The sequence below is a fragment of the Castor canadensis genome, chromosome 8 (assembly GCF_047511655.1).
Source record: "Castor canadensis chromosome 8, mCasCan1.hap1v2, whole genome shotgun sequence".
Classification (NCBI taxonomy): Eukaryota; Metazoa; Chordata; class Mammalia; order Rodentia; family Castoridae; genus Castor; species Castor canadensis.
In genome coordinates, this window is record NC_133393.1 from 132,077,529 (window position 1) to 132,095,850 (window position 18,322).

The following is an 18,322-nucleotide window of genomic DNA, read 5'->3' on the forward strand; positions in this document are numbered from 1 at the left end:
GTAGCATCTGCAAAGCAGCATCCAGACCCATTAATGATGGAGCTGTCATTCTTTTTCCCAAATAGAAAGGTGACATATCTTAGCAGAGACCCAAAACAGAGGTCTCTTTGGCACAACCAGGGTAGCACTTTAGTCTTATGGAGACCAAATAATCAATGGGTCACAGCTGCTTTCTTCACTATGAAGTCACCCTTTCTGCAATTCATCTTTTCCCAGACATGTTTGGCAGACCCATCACTGGTGTATTTATATCCCACAATAAACATGTGAGACCCGCCCACCAGAAGGAAAACATATTAGGACTCACCCTTACTAGTGTTTGTGGTGTATGAGACTCTGCACAGTCCATATAAAAAATGTTTTGTGGGCCTGCAGTGTAGCTCAGTGGTAGAGCACTTGCCTAGCATTCATAGGGCCCAAGGTTCATTTCTCAGCACCACAAAAAAAAAAAAGCTTGTATGATTGATAGTCATTAATAATTGGATAAAAAAAACAGCAAGAAAAAAGAGCATATCAGATTGGAAGGGAAAACACGTATGTATTCATGTCCCAACTGCATTGGTTAATAGGTGTGTGGCCTTAAGTAAGTTACTTGACTTCCTTGAGTCTCCTTTTGTTCACCTGTATGGTAAAAGAGGTAATAATAATAACTGTAATAATATAATGAAATCAAAAATAGCAACTGGACACGCCAGTGTTCCACCTTTCATGCTAGCGCTCTTCATCATTCACTACATAGTCCTGAGCACCTCTGCTAGGCTAGGACACAGCACAGAAGAAAACAAGCACAAATATCTGTCTGCATGCAGCTTACCTAAGAAAATAAGAGAACAAGATGATAGATGGGCCAATCTTTTGAGAGGAAAATGAAGCAGGTGGTTTGGGGGGGGGGTGATGCATTAGGTGGGTCCACCAACCCTTCACATCCCATTTCAGAGATGGGGGAATGAGGATGGAATGGTGAGCTAAGTCAAAATCCTGCACTGGTGAGGAGCACAGGCAGCAGTATAGGGTGAGAGCCTGGGCTGCCTGGGTCCACCATCTGCCCCAGCCACGTTGCTGCATTCCTCCCTGGGCAGCCGTGGTTCCAAGATGCATACACGCCTGAATGATTGTATGCACATCAATGGGAAAAGAAGGCCAGCTGTACAGTTTTTCCCTTTTCAAGTTTTATGAAATTTCTAGTAGCAAAAAAAAAAAATGTGAAGAGGATGAAATAAGCATAATGCAATCCACCAAATACTGTTTGAAAAAGGAGGGGAGCTAGAGGGGTTATAATAGAGGGGTGAACTTGTTCAAAGTACACTGTGCACCTCTATGGCATTATCTCAATGAAACTTTGGAGTATTATTAATGTATGCTAATAAGAAATAGGTTTAAAAAAATGCTAAAACTGGAAAAGACCCTTGAGATTATCTGGTGAGCATTGCCAAACTGGCCTTCACCTCTGAATGCTTTGCTCAGGACAGCAAAGCACAAGCTATAGAAGAGCTAAAAGTCTAATTGCCCCCATAGAATAAAAGGAAGAAGACTTCTATCTCTTTATTGGCCCACTCCTGTAATTTAAAACCTCAGGACAACGAGAGCCAACATTTTCAATGTCCAGGTCCAGTCCAGCACACCTCAACAGACATCAAGAAACTAAGGCACAATGACTCCTCTTCCTCTGCCCAAGGATACAGAGCTCATCTGCTCCAGAGATGGGATTTGAACTCAGGTGTCCTACCTAGCCCATCACTTCTTTTTCTATTGTTGGAGGAAACCCTTTAGGAGTACTTTACAACATAAATCTGATACTCAGCACCACTGGGTCTAATGGTGCCTTTGTCCCATCAGGTCAAACTGGGAAACTTGGAGCTCTATGTTGAGCAGGAATCGGTTCCTTCTACTTGGTATTTTCTGATTGTGCTTCCTGTCTTGCTAGCGGTTGTCATTTTTGGTAAGTGCCCTGTTTAATTTGGTCCGAGAAATTATTCCCTGGAGCCTCTCCTTAGGCAGGCAGCTTTCGGGGCCATTTGCTTCCATTAAGTATTAATGGGTTAAAACCCAGGTCATAACTTTGGGAAAGGAATAATAGCTGCATGTTGAGGACTTTCTGAAGATTTTTTAGGATGTCTCATCAATAAAAGGTCAGATTACAAAGAAGATGTGTTGGCATTTTAGAAATGTCATCCACTGCTCCCTAGTTCTTTGAATAGTGGTGAATTATCCATCACCTTCTACCCTAGAATCCTTCTAGGATTGGAACTTGAATTCTTCTAGGATTCAAGTCCTACATTTGGTCACCTCATCCTTCCTCCTAACCCCACTGAACTCCACTTCCCACTCCTTCCTGGCCCTGCATTTCTTGGCAGAACTGGACTTTGGTAGTGTGGACATCAGTGGGTGTTGTTGATCCCCACAGCACTTTTTTAAACTTTGAAGAGATTGACAACACTTAAAAATTAAGTAGCTCATGGTTTAATTTTTTTTTCAGAAAGTTTGAAAGACCTGAATTATTGCAGCCCAGTCTTTCCATAGTGTTCATTTACTAGATAGAGCTTTGTAACAGCTATCCCCTTGAGAGAGGACCTGTGCTCCTCTGGGTTTTTACCAAACTCTCTACCACTCCCTGTTGTCTCCATCTAGACTTCTCAACCCCCCTGTGTATCTATGAAGCCATCTAGTTTGTGACCTCTGGTTCTGAGCTGCTTTTTATTCTATTTCCTCTCCTCCTTTGACAAAGAGCTCTTCTTCACCAACTAATGGAGCCCTTTTACTTGTTGAGTTAATACATTCTAACATTCTAGGCTAACAGAGGCAGGTGCCAGTGTCTCCTTCCATCTCCTTGCTCTCTCCCTCCCACATTCATTCATTCATCTCTGTCCATTTACCTCATTTTTATTGAGCATCCATCATGGTGCTGATGACTGGGAAAATCTCTGGATTGAGAGATAACTTAAGGTCTGGTTCTTTCTGTGGGGTAATTCCCAATCCAGTAAGGGAAAGATTTGTATGAGTGAATAACTGACCCTATGAAGTATAGTCACTTTTCCAGGATCCTCTTTTGCCCTGTTGGTGATTACTTAGGTACTTTTTATGTTCTCCCTAAGTTGCTGCCCTCCCCTCCCACCCTCTTGTATTTGGGATCTAAAAATTGGGCTTGATAGTTTCATAAAGTCCTGCCTGAATTTGGCTTCATCTAAGAAAGTTCTATATAAAGTACAAATGTTGGGCCCTGTTTCGAGAATCCACTGTGAAGTGTAATCTGTGTCACAAACCACAGCTTCACCTCTTTATAACTGACTAGAAAGCTCTGGTCTTTTCCTGACTGATGTATGGCTCTCCCTTCACTTTGTTTGGTAGCTTGTTACTTTACCTTAAGTAAACTGGGCTAAATGTGACACATTGCTTTGTTTGTATCTGCAGAGCTCTTTAAAAATTCTCATCCCCTTCTTACACATTCCAGAAGGCATGTGTCATCAGTAGGTTAAATATATGCTTTAGTCCATCGATCAGGGAAAACACTACCCACACCTGGCCTAAGCCTGCTACCTTCTGCCAGGAAAAGCTTTTGCTGTGTAGACGGGGCCTGCCAGCTCCCTGTACACGCCTCCCCCAGTGTTGTTCACAGTGCAGCCAGGGAAACCATGGTCCCAGTGATTAGGCCTGGAGAAGGGATTTCCTAGTCAAGTAAATTGGGTAGTCACTGTCCATTCAGTCCTTCTTGGAGATGTGCAATGCATATCATGGTTAGGACCGTTGACTTGTTAAGTAAGTCCAGTAAGGGACTGTATTTAATTTTTTTCCTGCAGCATCATTTACATCTACTGGGAGTGGAGCCCTTCTATTGGGTAATTTATATTTAAAAAAGAGTGACTTTCTAGAATAATAATGATAGTTGACAGTTGTTGAGTACTTATTCTTTTTAAAGATTAAGTTCTATATGTTTTCTGTGAGCTTTTTTTTTTTTTTTTTTTTTGCAGTACTGAGGCTCAAACTATTTGCCCGGCTGACTTCAAACCTCAGTCCTCCTGACCTCTGCCTCCTGAGTAGCTAGGATTACAGGCATGAGCCACCGGCACCTGGCTGCTAGCTACTTCTCACAATCCTTTCACCATCATAGAATAGGCAGACACAGAGATGCTAAGGAAGTTAGCCAAGGTCACATAGCTAGTAAATGACAAAGCAGGGACCTAAGCCCATGCTATAGAATCCATTGAGTTTACTTCCCTGACAGCATGATTTGAAGTAAGATGAGGTAGAAAAGGAAGCAATGTCCCCATGATGGGGCTCCTTGTGGCTCACCCATTATGTCACCTGTTAAGACTCTGCAAGTTTGGCTGGTGTAGCCAGCCCTGCACCTGTGGTTTCCTTCTGCATTTGCCACACAACTTGATTTCTTCAGGGATATTTAGAAACATTGAAAAAAGAATGAAACAATAACATAAGTGGCCTGTGGCTGTAGGGAAACGACTTCTTTCATTGCTTTCTGGTCAACTGGGATCTTTGGTTACAAGCAAAGGTTATTTGATTTAGTTTTCACTTTGAAGATGAGCTAATTTTTTTTTTCTGTTGCCTTTTAGTATGCTTCACCTTAGAATGATGCTCACTGGGAAATTTTCCTTTTATAAAATCCAGCTCTTAAATGGTATTTTCTGTTCTCATGCTCCCTCAGTCTCTCTACCTCTGCTTCTTTTCCTCCTTTTCATTTTTGTTTTTAAGTTAATGCATCTATCTGACCCAGCATCTCTGTCTCCCTAGCGGCCGTGGGGGTGACCAGGCATAAATCGAAGGAGCTAAGTCGCAAACAGAGCCAACAGTTGGAGCTTCTGGAGAGTGAACTCAGGAAGGAGATACGTGATGGTAGGCTCTAAAATCTTATTTGTAGAAAAACAAGCCTATTTCACTTTTTAAAATTTTCACCCTTACTTAGAGAGGACCATGTAATGAGAGCTGTTTGTGTAACAAAAGACAACTGAACAGCAGGACCTGGCCTGGCTGTGTTTTATTTCAGCTCTTCTCTGCAGCCAGCCAAGTAATTATCTATTGTTTCTTCTTTAATGAAAACCAAGGTCATACTCCACGTTAGACAAAACAGCAGCAGATCTTATCCATTGTTTGTGGAGTTAAAATATTGCTCTTGGGATTCTGTTTTTCAGGCTTTGCCGAGCTGCAGATGGATAAATTGGATGTGGTTGATAGTTTTGGAACCATTCCCTTCCTGGACTATAAACATTTTGCTCTGAGAACTTTCTTCCCTGAGGTAAAAGAGCGTTCATTGATCATTTTCGTAAGGTTGAGTCTTGAATAATAATGAAGGTGTTTACTTCTAAAGGGATGGCAGATAATACACTTGGTACAAAACACAGCCTTAAGGTTGAGCTGAACAGGGAGGAGGATAATTATTAATTGCATTGATTAGGGTATAAACCATCAAAGGGTCTCTGGTGATTACTCTTTGTCCAGTAACAAAAACCTAAGAGGGACAGAAGTTCAGAGTGATGATTTTTTGCTTTATTTTACTACCAGGGTAGAACTGAATTTGTAGCTGGGAAGTGAGCTAATTCATTTAAAAATCAATAAATTGTGGGCTGGCCAATTTGTTGTGTTTATCTGCCTGACTTACATTGTAGCTTCTAGATTATTCACTATTACTTCTCAATTGGAAATGAAAAGTAGGACCAGCTGAAAGGGAGGAAAGTAGACCTTTACTGCTTTCCATGTACAGACATGGAATTTGAGTTGGTAACGGGCAGTTTTGGCAATATAGAGATTTTATGGTTCCGTTTGACAGTTTTTCTTTAGCTGGTCAGTTTGTATTGGCCTCATTTAGTAGAAATAGCTGTACAAAATGGTTGACTAATTGTTCTAGCACTCTGAGGAGTAGTTTACGGAGCCCTTTGGGTTGGGGTCTTGCCTCTGTTCTGACACCTCCATTTTCTCACCCACCCTCTCACTCACTCAGCCTTCTTCATTTACCCTCCCAAGCCTTTTGGTGAGGTACTCACTCACTCATTCTCTGTCCCATCACCTCCACATCCCGATATCCCAGCTCCACCATATTGATTTTTTTCTTTTTTTGGTCCTGAACTTATGACCACAGAGAGATCCCAACCTCTGGAATATATCAACACTGAATGCTACATTTAAATCTAGACTTTTAAGCAAAGCCTGAAATCTTTCCAGGCCAAGGGAGAGAGTTTGTATCATCTTACCAGAAGCTTCTCAGCTACATTTGGCCAGAAGCCTAAAGTTCAGAAACCCAGACACATGCAATAAGCAATTTTTAGCTTCTCACAATTCTAGAAGTGGTCACCATGATATGTGAGGCTGTGTCTAGAGGTTGGGATACCTCCAAAAACACCTGCCATATATCTTGGACCAAGTATAAGCCCTGGTATTGTAAATCAAGAAGGCTGTAAATAAGACTTCAACTTTTTGTTCTTGTATTTTTTTTAACTTATCCTCCAAGAATACCAGACACTAAGATTTGCCTCATCCATTTCTATGGCAGCTCTGCCTGGAGAAGGGAGTTCAAATCCCTAGGTCAGGATGACACAGGGCCTCCACAAGCATTACGTCATGAGTGCTAGTTCCCAGCTCTCTCTGACATTCCCATTAAGAATTTAGTGGCAATAAAATAACAGAAATTTCAGCCATCAACATGAGTACTGTGTAGGCTTTTACAGTTCATGATTACCCTTGAGAGCTGAATGGAGTAATCTGTGGCCTAAAAAAAGAAAATTTCCTATCTTCTAAATTCAGTAATCAAGAGCAAGACAGACTGATGAGTGTCAAGAAACACTGTCGCAAGTTGAATGTCTCAAAAAAAAAAAAAAAAAGAAGCCAGCAACAATGTTGCATTTTTTAGGAAAAGAGAAAAAGTTGTAAGGAATCAAACTGATTTAACTCAGAGTTACATGTAATCTTGAAAGGCAACTGGAAAGTCATAAAAATTGAAATCAGAAGGAGCCATTAAAAGAGAGGCCCTAAGGAGAAACAAGTGTAAATTTGTCAGAACCCTATCAAGAAAAGCTAAGTCAAAATTGAATTTGTAATAATTAGGAAAAGAGAGAACAGCAACTTTCCGTTAGGACAATTCCATTTAAAATGCGTGACAGGATGCAGATAAGTCCTCGTATTAATTAAGCGCTTTACTTATTGATCAGGAGCCAAGTCTTTGGACCTGGAACCTGGGTGTTGGAGGAGGGTTTCTCTGATCAGCCCCTACCAGACAGCAGTAGGCAGAACGCAGAGGGGTTGTAGGTTCTCAAAGGCGACCAAGGGATCACCAGCAACCTGGTTCTCTGCCCTGCCTGATGGTTTTGGCTTTTAAAGCTTTGCTTTTCATTAGATTGGCTCCTTTTTTTTTTTTTTTTTTCTGAAAGTAAGAGAAGAAAATAAAAAACTAAGGGCAAGCAGAGAATCTAAGCTCCTGGAACAGGAAATTTTGAATGAAAGGAGGAAAAAAGTCTTAGAATACAGAAGGCAGAGAAGCACCTCACTGTTTAAAATCAAGAATCAACAGTGTTAGACTGGTCATTTATATGAAGTTGATTCAGTAGGAAAATATTAAGGACTAGAACATGCAAACCCAGGTTCTTGTTTTTTACTTTTTCTCTGGGGGAGAGTATGACCAAAATAGTTTGAGATCTTCTGTTTGGGCTAACAAATTAGAAAGTATGAAACAAGATTTCTGCAGAAGAAATTTATTATGTTATAAAAATAGCCCAAAGTTTCAATTACTGTAAAAAAGAGAGAAAAAAAGCCCTGAATATTTGAGTCTATGTTTTCATTCAAGTTGATTCAAAGCATTACCCAATATGCTTTTAAAATGTACTCATTAGTTCCAATAAGAGTTATGATGCATTTTTAAAAACTCAAATTTCAAAGTTTATGTTTAGGAGCCACATAGCATAATGCATAAAAATATTTTTCAAAACCAGTGGGGGTAATAGCATTGGGGTTTAGTTGCCACAAGTTAGGAATTTTAAAAAGTAATCGTGATGTGGAGCACTTACGATGCACTCAGCATGCCTTCCTTTCATTTTCACCCTAAGCCTCTGAAGTCAGAATTATTATTGCTCCTATTTTACTCACAGAGAGGTTAAATCACTTGTCCAAAGTCATGTGTCCAGTCTGTGAAAAAACCAGGCCTGCACCCCATTCTACCCTTTTTTAACGTGCATATTGAGACAGCAGATGCTGCTTGGCTCAGATTTGTGAAGATGTATCAGCACAGTTTAGGGTTTATCCTTACAAGGCAAGTTGCTCCAGGAGTGGTTTGACATTTGCGTAATCTTCAACCACCACTCCTTTAACTTTTGAGTCAGTTCTTTTTAAAGTGCACAGTGATACCTTCACCTATCAAAAATGGGACTGATGTGTGATGATAATTATTCTTAGAGGCTTTCAGAATTCGCTGGTGTTTTTTGAGCGCTGAATAATTATTTATTATGTATTGGAGGATATGCAGCAAGCACAGCCCAGGGGCTCTTCAGATTAGCAAATAGTGTCTCTACTTTATTAAAACAGACTTGGGTTTTATAACAAAAATACACTATTCATTTCCTTTGGATGTTATGAATAATAAAAGTGTCTCCTTCCTCTCAGTCAGGTGGCTTCACACACATCTTCACTGAAGATATGCATGTAAGTCTCTACGTTTTCATTTTTAGCTCAGTGACTGCCTGATTTTCATAGTGTTATCACCATCATTATCATCGCCATTATGATTACTTGGAATTGTTATTGTGGGTTTTTTGGATCATGAATTCAATATTAAATAATTCATTGTCTTGGAAAACCCATTGTGGATCTTTCTAACTTAAAACTTTTATATTATATTTATTATGCTATGTTATGTTATGTTCATTTGTTTTTTTCTAGAACAGAGATGCCAATGACAAGAATGAAAGTCTCACAGCTTTGGATGCCCTAATCTGCAATAAAAGTTTCCTGGTTACTGTCATCCATACCCTTGAAAAACAAAAGAACTTCTCTGTGAAGGACAGGTATTCTTGATGCTTTTATACTTTGAAAGTCCTAAGCAGACACAGAGCACGCATTTTCCCAGAGGTATTTGACTAGGTTTCTTTTTTTTTTTCCTGCAGTATTGGAGTTGGGATTCATAGCCTCATGCTTGCTAGGCAGCCTCTCTATCATTTGAGTCACTCCACTAGCCCTTTTTTGTGTTGGGTATTCTTAATATAGGGTCTCACAAACTGTTGTCCCATGCTGGCTTCAAACTGCATGCAGTCCTCCTGATCTCTTTCTCCCAAGTAGTTGGGGTTACAGGTATGAGCCACAGGCCCAGCCTGGCTTGATGAGGTTTCTTTAAGGACAGGCCATTTGCACGTCAGATCAAATGACCCCAACACAAACTCTGTCTTGAAGACACACATGCATACAACAACCCCTTCCAAAACCCCTGAAAAACCCCGACACCAAGAAAAAACAAATTCTTAATCAAAAAAAGCAGAAGTGTTATTTTTAATTTTTAAAACACCCTAAAAATTTTGGGGAAAAGACTCACTTCTTGTTATCACTCTAGTTTAAGCACTGTAAACCAGAAAATGTCCTGAAGTTAAAAACGTTGGTGTGTGTTATGATGACTTAAGGAAAGAAGAGATTAGAATCTAAACAAAAAGCAAACAAAGTAAAAGACAGCAGCCCCTTTCCCAGTGAGCTTCTCTAGGACATTCCCAGAGCCAATGCTTAACTGAGGCTCTATTTTCAAACAGGTGTCTGTTTGCCTCCTTCTTGACCATCGCACTGCAAACCAAGCTGGTCTACCTGACCAGCATCCTGGAGGTGCTGACCAGGGACCTGATGGAACAGTCCAGCAATATGCAGCCCAAACTCATGCTAAGGCGTACTGAGTCTGTGGTCGAAAAACTGCTCACAAACTGGATGTCCGTCTGCCTGTCTGGTTTTCTTCGGGTAGGTGTTGAATGCCTGGGCAGTGTCAGAGGTAAGACAATAGGGGGTTATTTTTAGCAGACACTGGTGTCTTTGCCAGATAAGTCCAGAATGCTCAATGGTGTCAGCATTTAACTACATTTGATCCTGGTCTTACTGGGAGCAGACAGAGGGGAAATAATAACTGTCTTGATGGGAACTGGCCTATGCAAGGGTCACCCATTTAGAATTTCCTCAGGTAAGATTTTTCGAGTGAGCCTACCTCATCACCCTTGCCATTACTTAAGGCCCAGGGCCTCAGCAGTCCATTTAAGAAAATGTAGTGAGATGAGGGAATATTTCAAACACCAACCAGAACAAACTGTTTTCAAGTCTTCTGAAACATTTTAGAAATGAATACCCATTACCCACCAGTATGCTAAAAGCTAACAGCAGTCGATTCTTACCAGCCGTTCCATGTGAAAGCAAATCCCCAAAGAGCCTCCTGTCCTCCGATTTCACTTTCTTGGGGTGATTGTAATGAGTGTGGGTATAATTTAATTAAACCTTACAATCTTTCAAATGCAAGTTTTGCTGATTCCACAATTAACAGAGCTACCTTTGGCACCCACAGCTTGGTCCCAGCGTAGACTTGGCCACTTACTAAAGTGTCTAACCTGTAAAATCAACAAAAGAAGAATATTTTAGGACTGTTTTAAGGCACAGATGAGAAAATGTATGCGATTGCTTAACATTCAGTAAGCACTCCATAAATGTTGGCCATTATGATAAAATATTAATATGAGAATAAGGGTGTTCTCTGGAACACAGTTTTTGTTTGGCCCCATGCGGCCCTCGGTACAGAAGGTTCTTTTCCTTCTTTAATTTCACCAGCCATCCAGATTGTAGCAAAACAGCATAATTGTGTATTTGCAGCTAGTTTCAAAATCTAATTAAACTCTGAATAAGATACACTGCTCTGCCACAGGTTTTAACAGCATTACTTAAGTTGAGATTCAAACACAGCACTTTAAATAGGCTGGGCTTAATGTTTAATGCAATGTTACAAGTAGATGCACAATAATTTTTTTTAAAAAATTTTACTGACTCTCTCCTCTCCCAAGGCAATGCCTGTTTATTAAGATTAATGAAATCTGCCTGCTTTTCTGTTTATTTGGTATCCATCATGCTAGGCTTTGGGGAGGAAGGGAGTGGTTATTTCTGGGGCAAGCATCTTTTTTTCCCACAGTTGCAATCTCAGCCACAACTGATGCTAAGCAGAAATGGCAAGATTCTCACCCAGGTCCCAGGTCTTGGCCCTCAATGGCTGACTCCTGCCCCATTCAGGTCCTGCTGAGACAGTGTTTATCACCTGCTTTTCTTGGGAGGAGTCTGGTAAGCCTAAAATTTGCCAGCTCTGGAGGCAGCAGAAAGAGTGTGGCCCAGGAGTCTTACAAGATCGGGCTCTAACATGATAAAAGCGAGAGCACACAAGGGAGGGGTGAGGATAGGTAAGACACCTAAAAAACTAGCTAGCATTTGTTGCCCTTAACGCAGAGAAACTAAAGCAGATACCTTAAAAGCAACTGAGGCCAATAGGAAAAGGGGAACAGGTACTAGAGAAAAGGTTAGATCAAAAAGAATTAACCTAGAAGGTAACACCCATGCACAGGAAACTAATGTGAGTCAATGCCCTGTATAGCTATCCTTATCTCAACCAGCAAAACCCCTTGTTCCTTCCTATTATTGCTTATACTCTCTCTACAACAAAATTAGAAATAAGGGCAAAATAGTTTCTGCTGGGTATTGAGGGGGGGGAGAGGGAGGGGGCGGAGTGGGTGGTAAGGGAGGGGGTGGGGGCAGGGGGGAGAAATGAACCAAGCCTTGTATGCACAGATGAATAATAAAAGAAAAATGAAAAAAAAAGAAAAAAAAGATCGGGCTCCAAGGTCAACTCAGCTGACTGCGTGTCTCTGGCCATGGCCCTTCCCCGCTGAGCATCTGATTTCCATCCATCAAATGAGGGGTGTGGCCGTTAGTTTTAAATTCCTTTCTAGCTCTTTCTACCAGGATCTTGTGATTCTGCCTCTGAGCTCTCAAGGGCTTTCTTGGGCATGAGAGGGGTGAGGTATTCAGAAAATCTGGGCTCCAAGCCCAAGCAGCCTCCTTGAGCAATGCATTCTGGGTCAGGATTTCTCAGTGCTGATTCAAGAGTGTGTTGAGCACTCGGGGGGCGAGGGGGCGGCGCAGCACCCAGGAGGAAGTGACATCCAGCCAGCTGGCAATACTTTCACTTTTAGGGGAATAATTCCCTCTGCAGTGGAGGGAGGGCCTGGCACCCTCACCCAGGTGCCCCATGATGGAGATGCTGACTGCCCCAGTCCTCTTGCCCTGTCCCACGGATGATGAGTGGGTGACATTAGCTCCATGACCTCCAGGTCAAGACTCCCAGGCCTGGTGGGAAAATAATAATAACTGCCATTCATTGAGGCCTGCCTCTTCTAGGATGTTCCAGACATTATGCCAAGATCTTTGCTTACCTATCTCATTCAATCCCCTTAATAGTCCTGAGGGCTGGCCATTTTGTATTTAGGGTAATCAAGGCATATAGAATAGATAGAACTTGCTCTGATTGCTCTTAGCCACCTCTCTGTGTGCTAAGAAGATAGAATCAGCCGTCGTCTGCTACCAAGTGCCTAAGTCCAGCCCCTGGGGGAGGGGAGGCACGTCCTCAGCAGGTGTGCTCACCTACACCTTGTGTTCAGTGGTGATAAAGAAACTTAATACCCCTGTGGTCCAGAATGCCTTTGGGAAGGTTTCAAAACTGTCATGCCTAGGCCTGTTCTCCAGAGATTCCAGTCGGGTAGGTACACTGGGGGACCCAGAAGGGCCTAGGCATGGGAAGTTTTAAGGAGAGTCCTGAAGGATTCTGGGGTGATTAGAACGATGGGCACAGGTGGGGGTATAAGGCCAGATGGTCACCATCTCAGTCAGGCCCTACATTGAGGAGTTCTGGAGAATCCTGACTAGAAGGCCCTTGAGTCAGTGGCTGTCCCTCCACACAGCCCAGGAGAGTCCACTTGCCCCCAATTCAACCTCTTCAGGCACATTCAGCCCCCACACAAAGGCACTCAGCAGAGTATCTGATCTGTGCTGGAGGAAGGAAGACAAAGTGGCTCTAGGTTAGTGGTCAGGACATTACCCAAGTGGGTGGAGGGAAAGAGCAGAGAGTGGTGAGCTTATGACCACCAAATAAAGGAAGTTTCTTCTGAGAATTAAATGTCATGGACGGTCCCCTTGGCCTCCCCTCCTTGGAAAAATTTGAACATCCCCCTCTGTCCAGCACCAAAGAAGAGACTCAATGAAGGGGAAGGTGGAACATGTGTGGTGAGGGATGACAGAAGGGGTCATACCCCTTCTGAGGAAGCCATCAGACTGGGGAGACCAAATGTGCTTACAGTAAGTACAAAGGAAGGGACAAGGTGGGGGTGAGAGACGAAACACAGCTTGTCGGTAATTTACCTGTTCTGGGGAAAGAAGGCAAGAGAGCCAGAGGACTCCTTTGAAAGCTAGACACTTTGGATGGGAAGCTTGACTTCATAACTGCTGCTTCCAGCCCATGCCATGGGGCTGCTCTTCATCCTCACGAAGGCATTTGGACTCCCCAATCCTGGTTGCAGGTCTTCCTCCCCCCACCTGTGGGACTAATGTCTGTGGACCATAAGAAGCTTATTATTTAGCCAGTGCTCTAAAGCCGGCCCAGAGCTACGTGCCTTGCAAGATGCAGCAAAAGCAGAACACACAGCTGCCCGCTTACGTCCTTTGAGGCATTTCAGTAACAGCAATGGAGACAGCCCATCCTACCCTGCACCCAGGGAAAGGTGCACGTGGCAGGTTTGGAGATAGAAGCCAGCAGTATGGGCCTGAGTGTTTGGGCAGAGCCTTAGTGGACATGGAACTAGCTCTGGTCCAGACTAGGAAGAAACTAGGAGAAAGACAAGGGACAGGCCTGGCACATGGGGGAGGAGAGAAGCTGCAAATAACTACTTCCCTCTTGAAAAGCTGCAAACACCAAAAAGCATCCTTGTTGACAGATGTTTCAAGTATGCTTACATTCATCCCTGCTACCAAAGCTAATTGTTACACATTTTTTTAAAAAATGTCATTTATTTTTGGTTTGCTAAAAGCAATGAAATAGGAATGTAAACAAAGTTTCAATCTCCATTTCTATGAACAGTTCATAAGCATAGCCCAGCGGTGAGCCTTGGGCTGTCATCAAAGAACTTGAATGTGAAATGACAGCGCACTACCGTGTGTACCCTATGGAGCACTGTGATTGTGCCACGTGCCTGTGTGCGTGCACGTGCGCTCAAGAAAGAAAGTAGTTCCTGGGTTTTGCTCCCAATCCCAAGTGGAGCAGTATGTATCTTCTTGGGAATTGCATGCTGATTGTTAGAAAACACTGCCTCCTGTCTCCTGTCATCCTGCCATAAACTGAAACTTGAATTCTTTAGAAAGTGCAATGGCTTCTGCTGAAAGCTAACTGTCGCTTTTGCATCTTTTCCAAGGAGACTGTTGGAGAGCCGTTCTACTTACTGGTGACAACTTTGAACCAGAAAATAAATAAGGGTCCTGTAGACGTAATCACCTGCAAAGCGCTGTACACCCTTAATGAAGACTGGCTACTGTGGCAGGTTCCTGAATTCAGTACCGTGGTATGTTCGCTCTAAAGCATCCTATCCAGACCCAGAGAGACGTCTGGCTGGGGATTAGAGGGTGAGGGTAAGGGTAGGTCACTTCAAGTGAACTGGCATCCTTCCTCCTGTGGGAGGCACCACATACATTTAGTTAATTAAAAGCAGTGGCTGATAAAATATTAACACGTGTTCACATAATAGATTTTAATTACTCCGATTGGGGGAGAAAGCATTGTAATGATGCCTGGGGTGCTCATCAATTTCCAAAGATTTTAATATCAGGATTGCTTATAGCTTTCAGCATCGTCAAAGGAAATGCAAAGTACTCCCTATTCAGTGCTTATAATTGCAATCAGAATTTCTCAAATGGCTCTGCTCTGGGAAGACAATGTGTGAAGATATATTTCAACCAAATTGAGGCCGTCTTTTTTTAGAACGGTAACACAAGACAAATTCCACCGCGTTTCCCCATGCAACATGACGCCCTTACTTTATTTTCATGGATTAGTTACAAATGTTGGTGTCATGCACTTAATGTACTGTGATCTCATAGATATTTTTAGAGAAACGCTCTAAATCACTACAGGAAGATGACTGCCCTGCTGCTAGAAGGTTTCGCTCACTGGAGAACTTCCTTTTAACCCTTTCCCACTCCACCCACCCACGGCCCCCTCTAAATAAACCAATTTAGGACCAGCTCAGGAATTTCAGAGAGGTACCCCTGCATGGAAAGTATCTCAGAATCACTTAGGAGTGTTCTAAGCTTTTCTGTGACTTCCGCTTGGGGAAGAGATTGCTGTGTTTTGATTTGATCCTTAGCTCTTCAGAGTCTCTGATTCACAATCTCACTAGGGAAGTGGGGGGGAAGGATTCCAGAGGGGTTTGGGTATTGCTCACTAAGGACCTCAGGCTCCTGTGGCTTCGCTGTGGATGGCGAGTCCTGCGGTGTCATCCTGGAAGAATTCAGTCCCTAATTGCACAAGGCACCGCATTGCCGGGGGCCATGTTGGGGTTTGTCCACTGGTGAGGAATAGTCCGTAGATCAGCTGTTTCAGCTCTCTGCCATGCAGACATAGCCCACCCCTCCATTAAAGTGGTCTGGGCTCAGCAGCCAGCTAAGAGGCAGGAACTGAGCTGAAAGTCAGCTTTCTCACAGTCCTGACTTCTGCGCACACACCCTTCTGCGGCTGAGAGACCGGGCCAGGGTTCTCAAACTTCACCATGCATCCCAATTTCCCAGAGAGCTTCTTAGACATCAATCGCCAGCTGGCACCCCAGTTTCTGCTTCGGTGAACCTGGGGTGCAATCCAAGATTTTGCATTTCTAACACATTTCCTGGAGGCTGCTTGAGAACTGCTAGTATAAGGGTTAAGAACCTGAGCTCTGGAGCCAGGCAGGTTCGAATCCTGCCTCTGCCACAGGCTAACCATGTGATGCTGGGCAACACTCTATACCTCTCTGTGCCTCTGCCCACATGTAACATGAGGATGGTGGGCCTGGCACCCGCCCATCTCATGGGACATTACAAAGATGAAAAGAGCCCTTATTACATAAAGCACTTAGCACATTGCCAGGCTCTTGAGTGCTAGGTAAAACTTGTCTCAGCTTAATTCAGATCTCATGGAACACTTGTTAGAGGTGCAGATGTAGTTGTAGATGGACCCACAGGAGGCCTTCGCGTGGGACTGATTAAATCAGGATCTTGGGGCGGAGCCCTGGCATGGTTGTACTTTTCAACTTTCCAGGTTGTTCTGATGCGTATCCACCACGGAGAACACCATTGCTGTTACTTTTGAAGCCCTTTAGATTCCCCAAAAGTCTCTGCTATGGTTTGCATATGACTTGTCCCCACCAAAGTCATGGTGAAATTTAATTATCAGTGTAACCTTACTGTGAGTTGGTGGGGCCTTTAAGAATTAATTGGGAGAGGAGGACATGGTGGCAGAGCCTGTAATCCCAGCTTCAATGAGAGGCATAAGTAGGAGGATCTCAGTCTAACACTGGCCTTGGGCAAAAATACGAGACCCTACCTGAAAAATAAAGCAAAAAAGGGCTGGAGGCCTGGCTCAAGTGGTAGAGTGCCTGCCTAGCAAGTACAAAGCCCTGAGTTCAAAATCTAGTACTGCTTCAAAAGAAAAAAAGAATTAATTAGGTTATAGGAATTCATTTTCCTCAGTGGGCTTCCCTGGCTTTCCCCCTGTTCCTCTCTTTCCTGTGGTCTCTCCCACACTGCCTTTTCCCTGGCTTGCTTACTCTGCACAGGGCAGCATGAGGTGAGAGCTCTTGACTTCCAGAACTGAGAACTCAGTCCACCTCTTTCCTTTAGCAATCACCCAGCCACAGGTGAGGCTGGTACTTTGTTTAACAACAGAAGACAGCCTCAGACAGTCCCCAAAGAGCAATGCTGGCCAGTGATGTAGGTCGGGGAGCAGGCAGCATTGCAGCTTTGTGACAGCACAGCCCCTAGACAGGAAGGAGAGGAGAGGAGAGGAGGTGGGATGAGGGGAGAGGCACCTGCCTCAGGCAACATCTGAGGGCTGAGTCCTTTTTGATGCTTTACATCCTAATGCGTTTTCTCCCTTTCATTTTGAAACATTTATTTCACAGTCAATTAAGACCATGTGTTTCTGATTTGTTAGCACTCCACTCATCATCAAAATGTTACTTGATGTTGAAGAAATTCCTGTCAACTCTTGAAAATTTTTTTGCCCTTTCTAACCCTGGGGAAAAGGCAAATGGAAAATTAACTCTGTCTTTCTTTTCAAAATGGGCTTTGCGGGTGGACAGAGTTGAGACCGGTAAAGGGTGGGGCACTTTGTTTCTAGGGCCCTGGCCTTTAAGAATGATTTTTTAATGCCTCTTATTGGACCTGTCCCAAATTCTCTTTCATGGTGTCTGATTATACTAGAAGCTCAGAGAGAAGGCACATGATCCCGTCTAAGCTTGTGTGACAAAATGTTAGCAGAAGGTCAATATAAAAAATTTAAGGTTTTTCATTCCCTTGCTGGCAAGTTCCTCCAACCTGCCTTTCTAATTTTCTCCCTTCCTCCCCTCCCTTCTCCCCCTTTCCCACTTCACTGCCCCCCACCCTCCCAGGCTGTACACTCAGCCGGTTTAGAGTCTTGCTTTGCTAAAATTTGCCTGAGGTGGTTTATATAATTGAAAAACAAGGTGTGGGGAGCAAACACAGGTCTCTCTCTCTCTCTCTCTCTCTCTCTCTCTCTCTCTCTCTCTCTCCCTTTCCCTCTCTTTCTCTCCCTCTCCCTCTCTTTCTCCCTCTCTCTCTCTCACTCTCTCTCTCTCTCTTTCTCTCTCTCTCTCTCTTTCTCCCTTCTGTGTATGTCTGTCTTCTGTCTGTGTAAATTCTTTCAAGGAACGGCAAGTCAGAAAGTATCTAGAGCAGCCACAGGAGCAACTTGAAGTGACCGAGCTCAGTCCCGTGGTGGCAAGAAGGACACATTTGAGAAAAGCCCCCCCAACCCCCTGTTTAGCTGCATGCTCAGAAACACAGCACCTTGTATAACAACCGAAAAGTTAGGTTTCACACCTCTAAGATTAGAATGTGTCCCTGAGGTATGGGGTGTTTTCTAGAACATAAAGACACCCTGCCAATTTCCGATACATGAAATCATTGTAGTAACAATTAGCCCTGTGCAGTTCATACTCTGTTCCATGCAGAGGACAATTCCTCTGACTTCCACAGTCTAAGCAAAATCTAAAACCCCTGCCTCCCTCCCTCCCTC

At 43.3% G+C, this 18,322-nt stretch overlaps 1 protein-coding gene across 2 annotated transcripts in view; it reads left to right on the forward strand.

Moving 5' to 3' along the window:
- Plxnc1 (plexin C1) overlaps nucleotides 1-18,322 on the forward strand; it is a 142,589-nt gene that overhangs the window by 89,704 nt on the left and 34,563 nt on the right. For both annotated transcript variants that reach the window (XM_074084126.1, XM_074084125.1), the window contains exons 15-21: nucleotides 1,837-1,939; nucleotides 4,744-4,845; nucleotides 5,142-5,245; nucleotides 8,596-8,634; nucleotides 8,872-8,996; nucleotides 9,726-9,924; nucleotides 14,451-14,597. In XM_074084126.1, coding sequence (XP_073940227.1) covers nucleotides 1,837-1,939; nucleotides 4,744-4,845; nucleotides 5,142-5,245; nucleotides 8,596-8,634; nucleotides 8,872-8,996; nucleotides 9,726-9,924; nucleotides 14,451-14,597 — 819 coding nt within the window. The remainder of the gene's footprint in view (nucleotides 1-1,836; nucleotides 1,940-4,743; nucleotides 4,846-5,141; nucleotides 5,246-8,595; nucleotides 8,635-8,871; nucleotides 8,997-9,725; nucleotides 9,925-14,450; nucleotides 14,598-18,322) is intronic.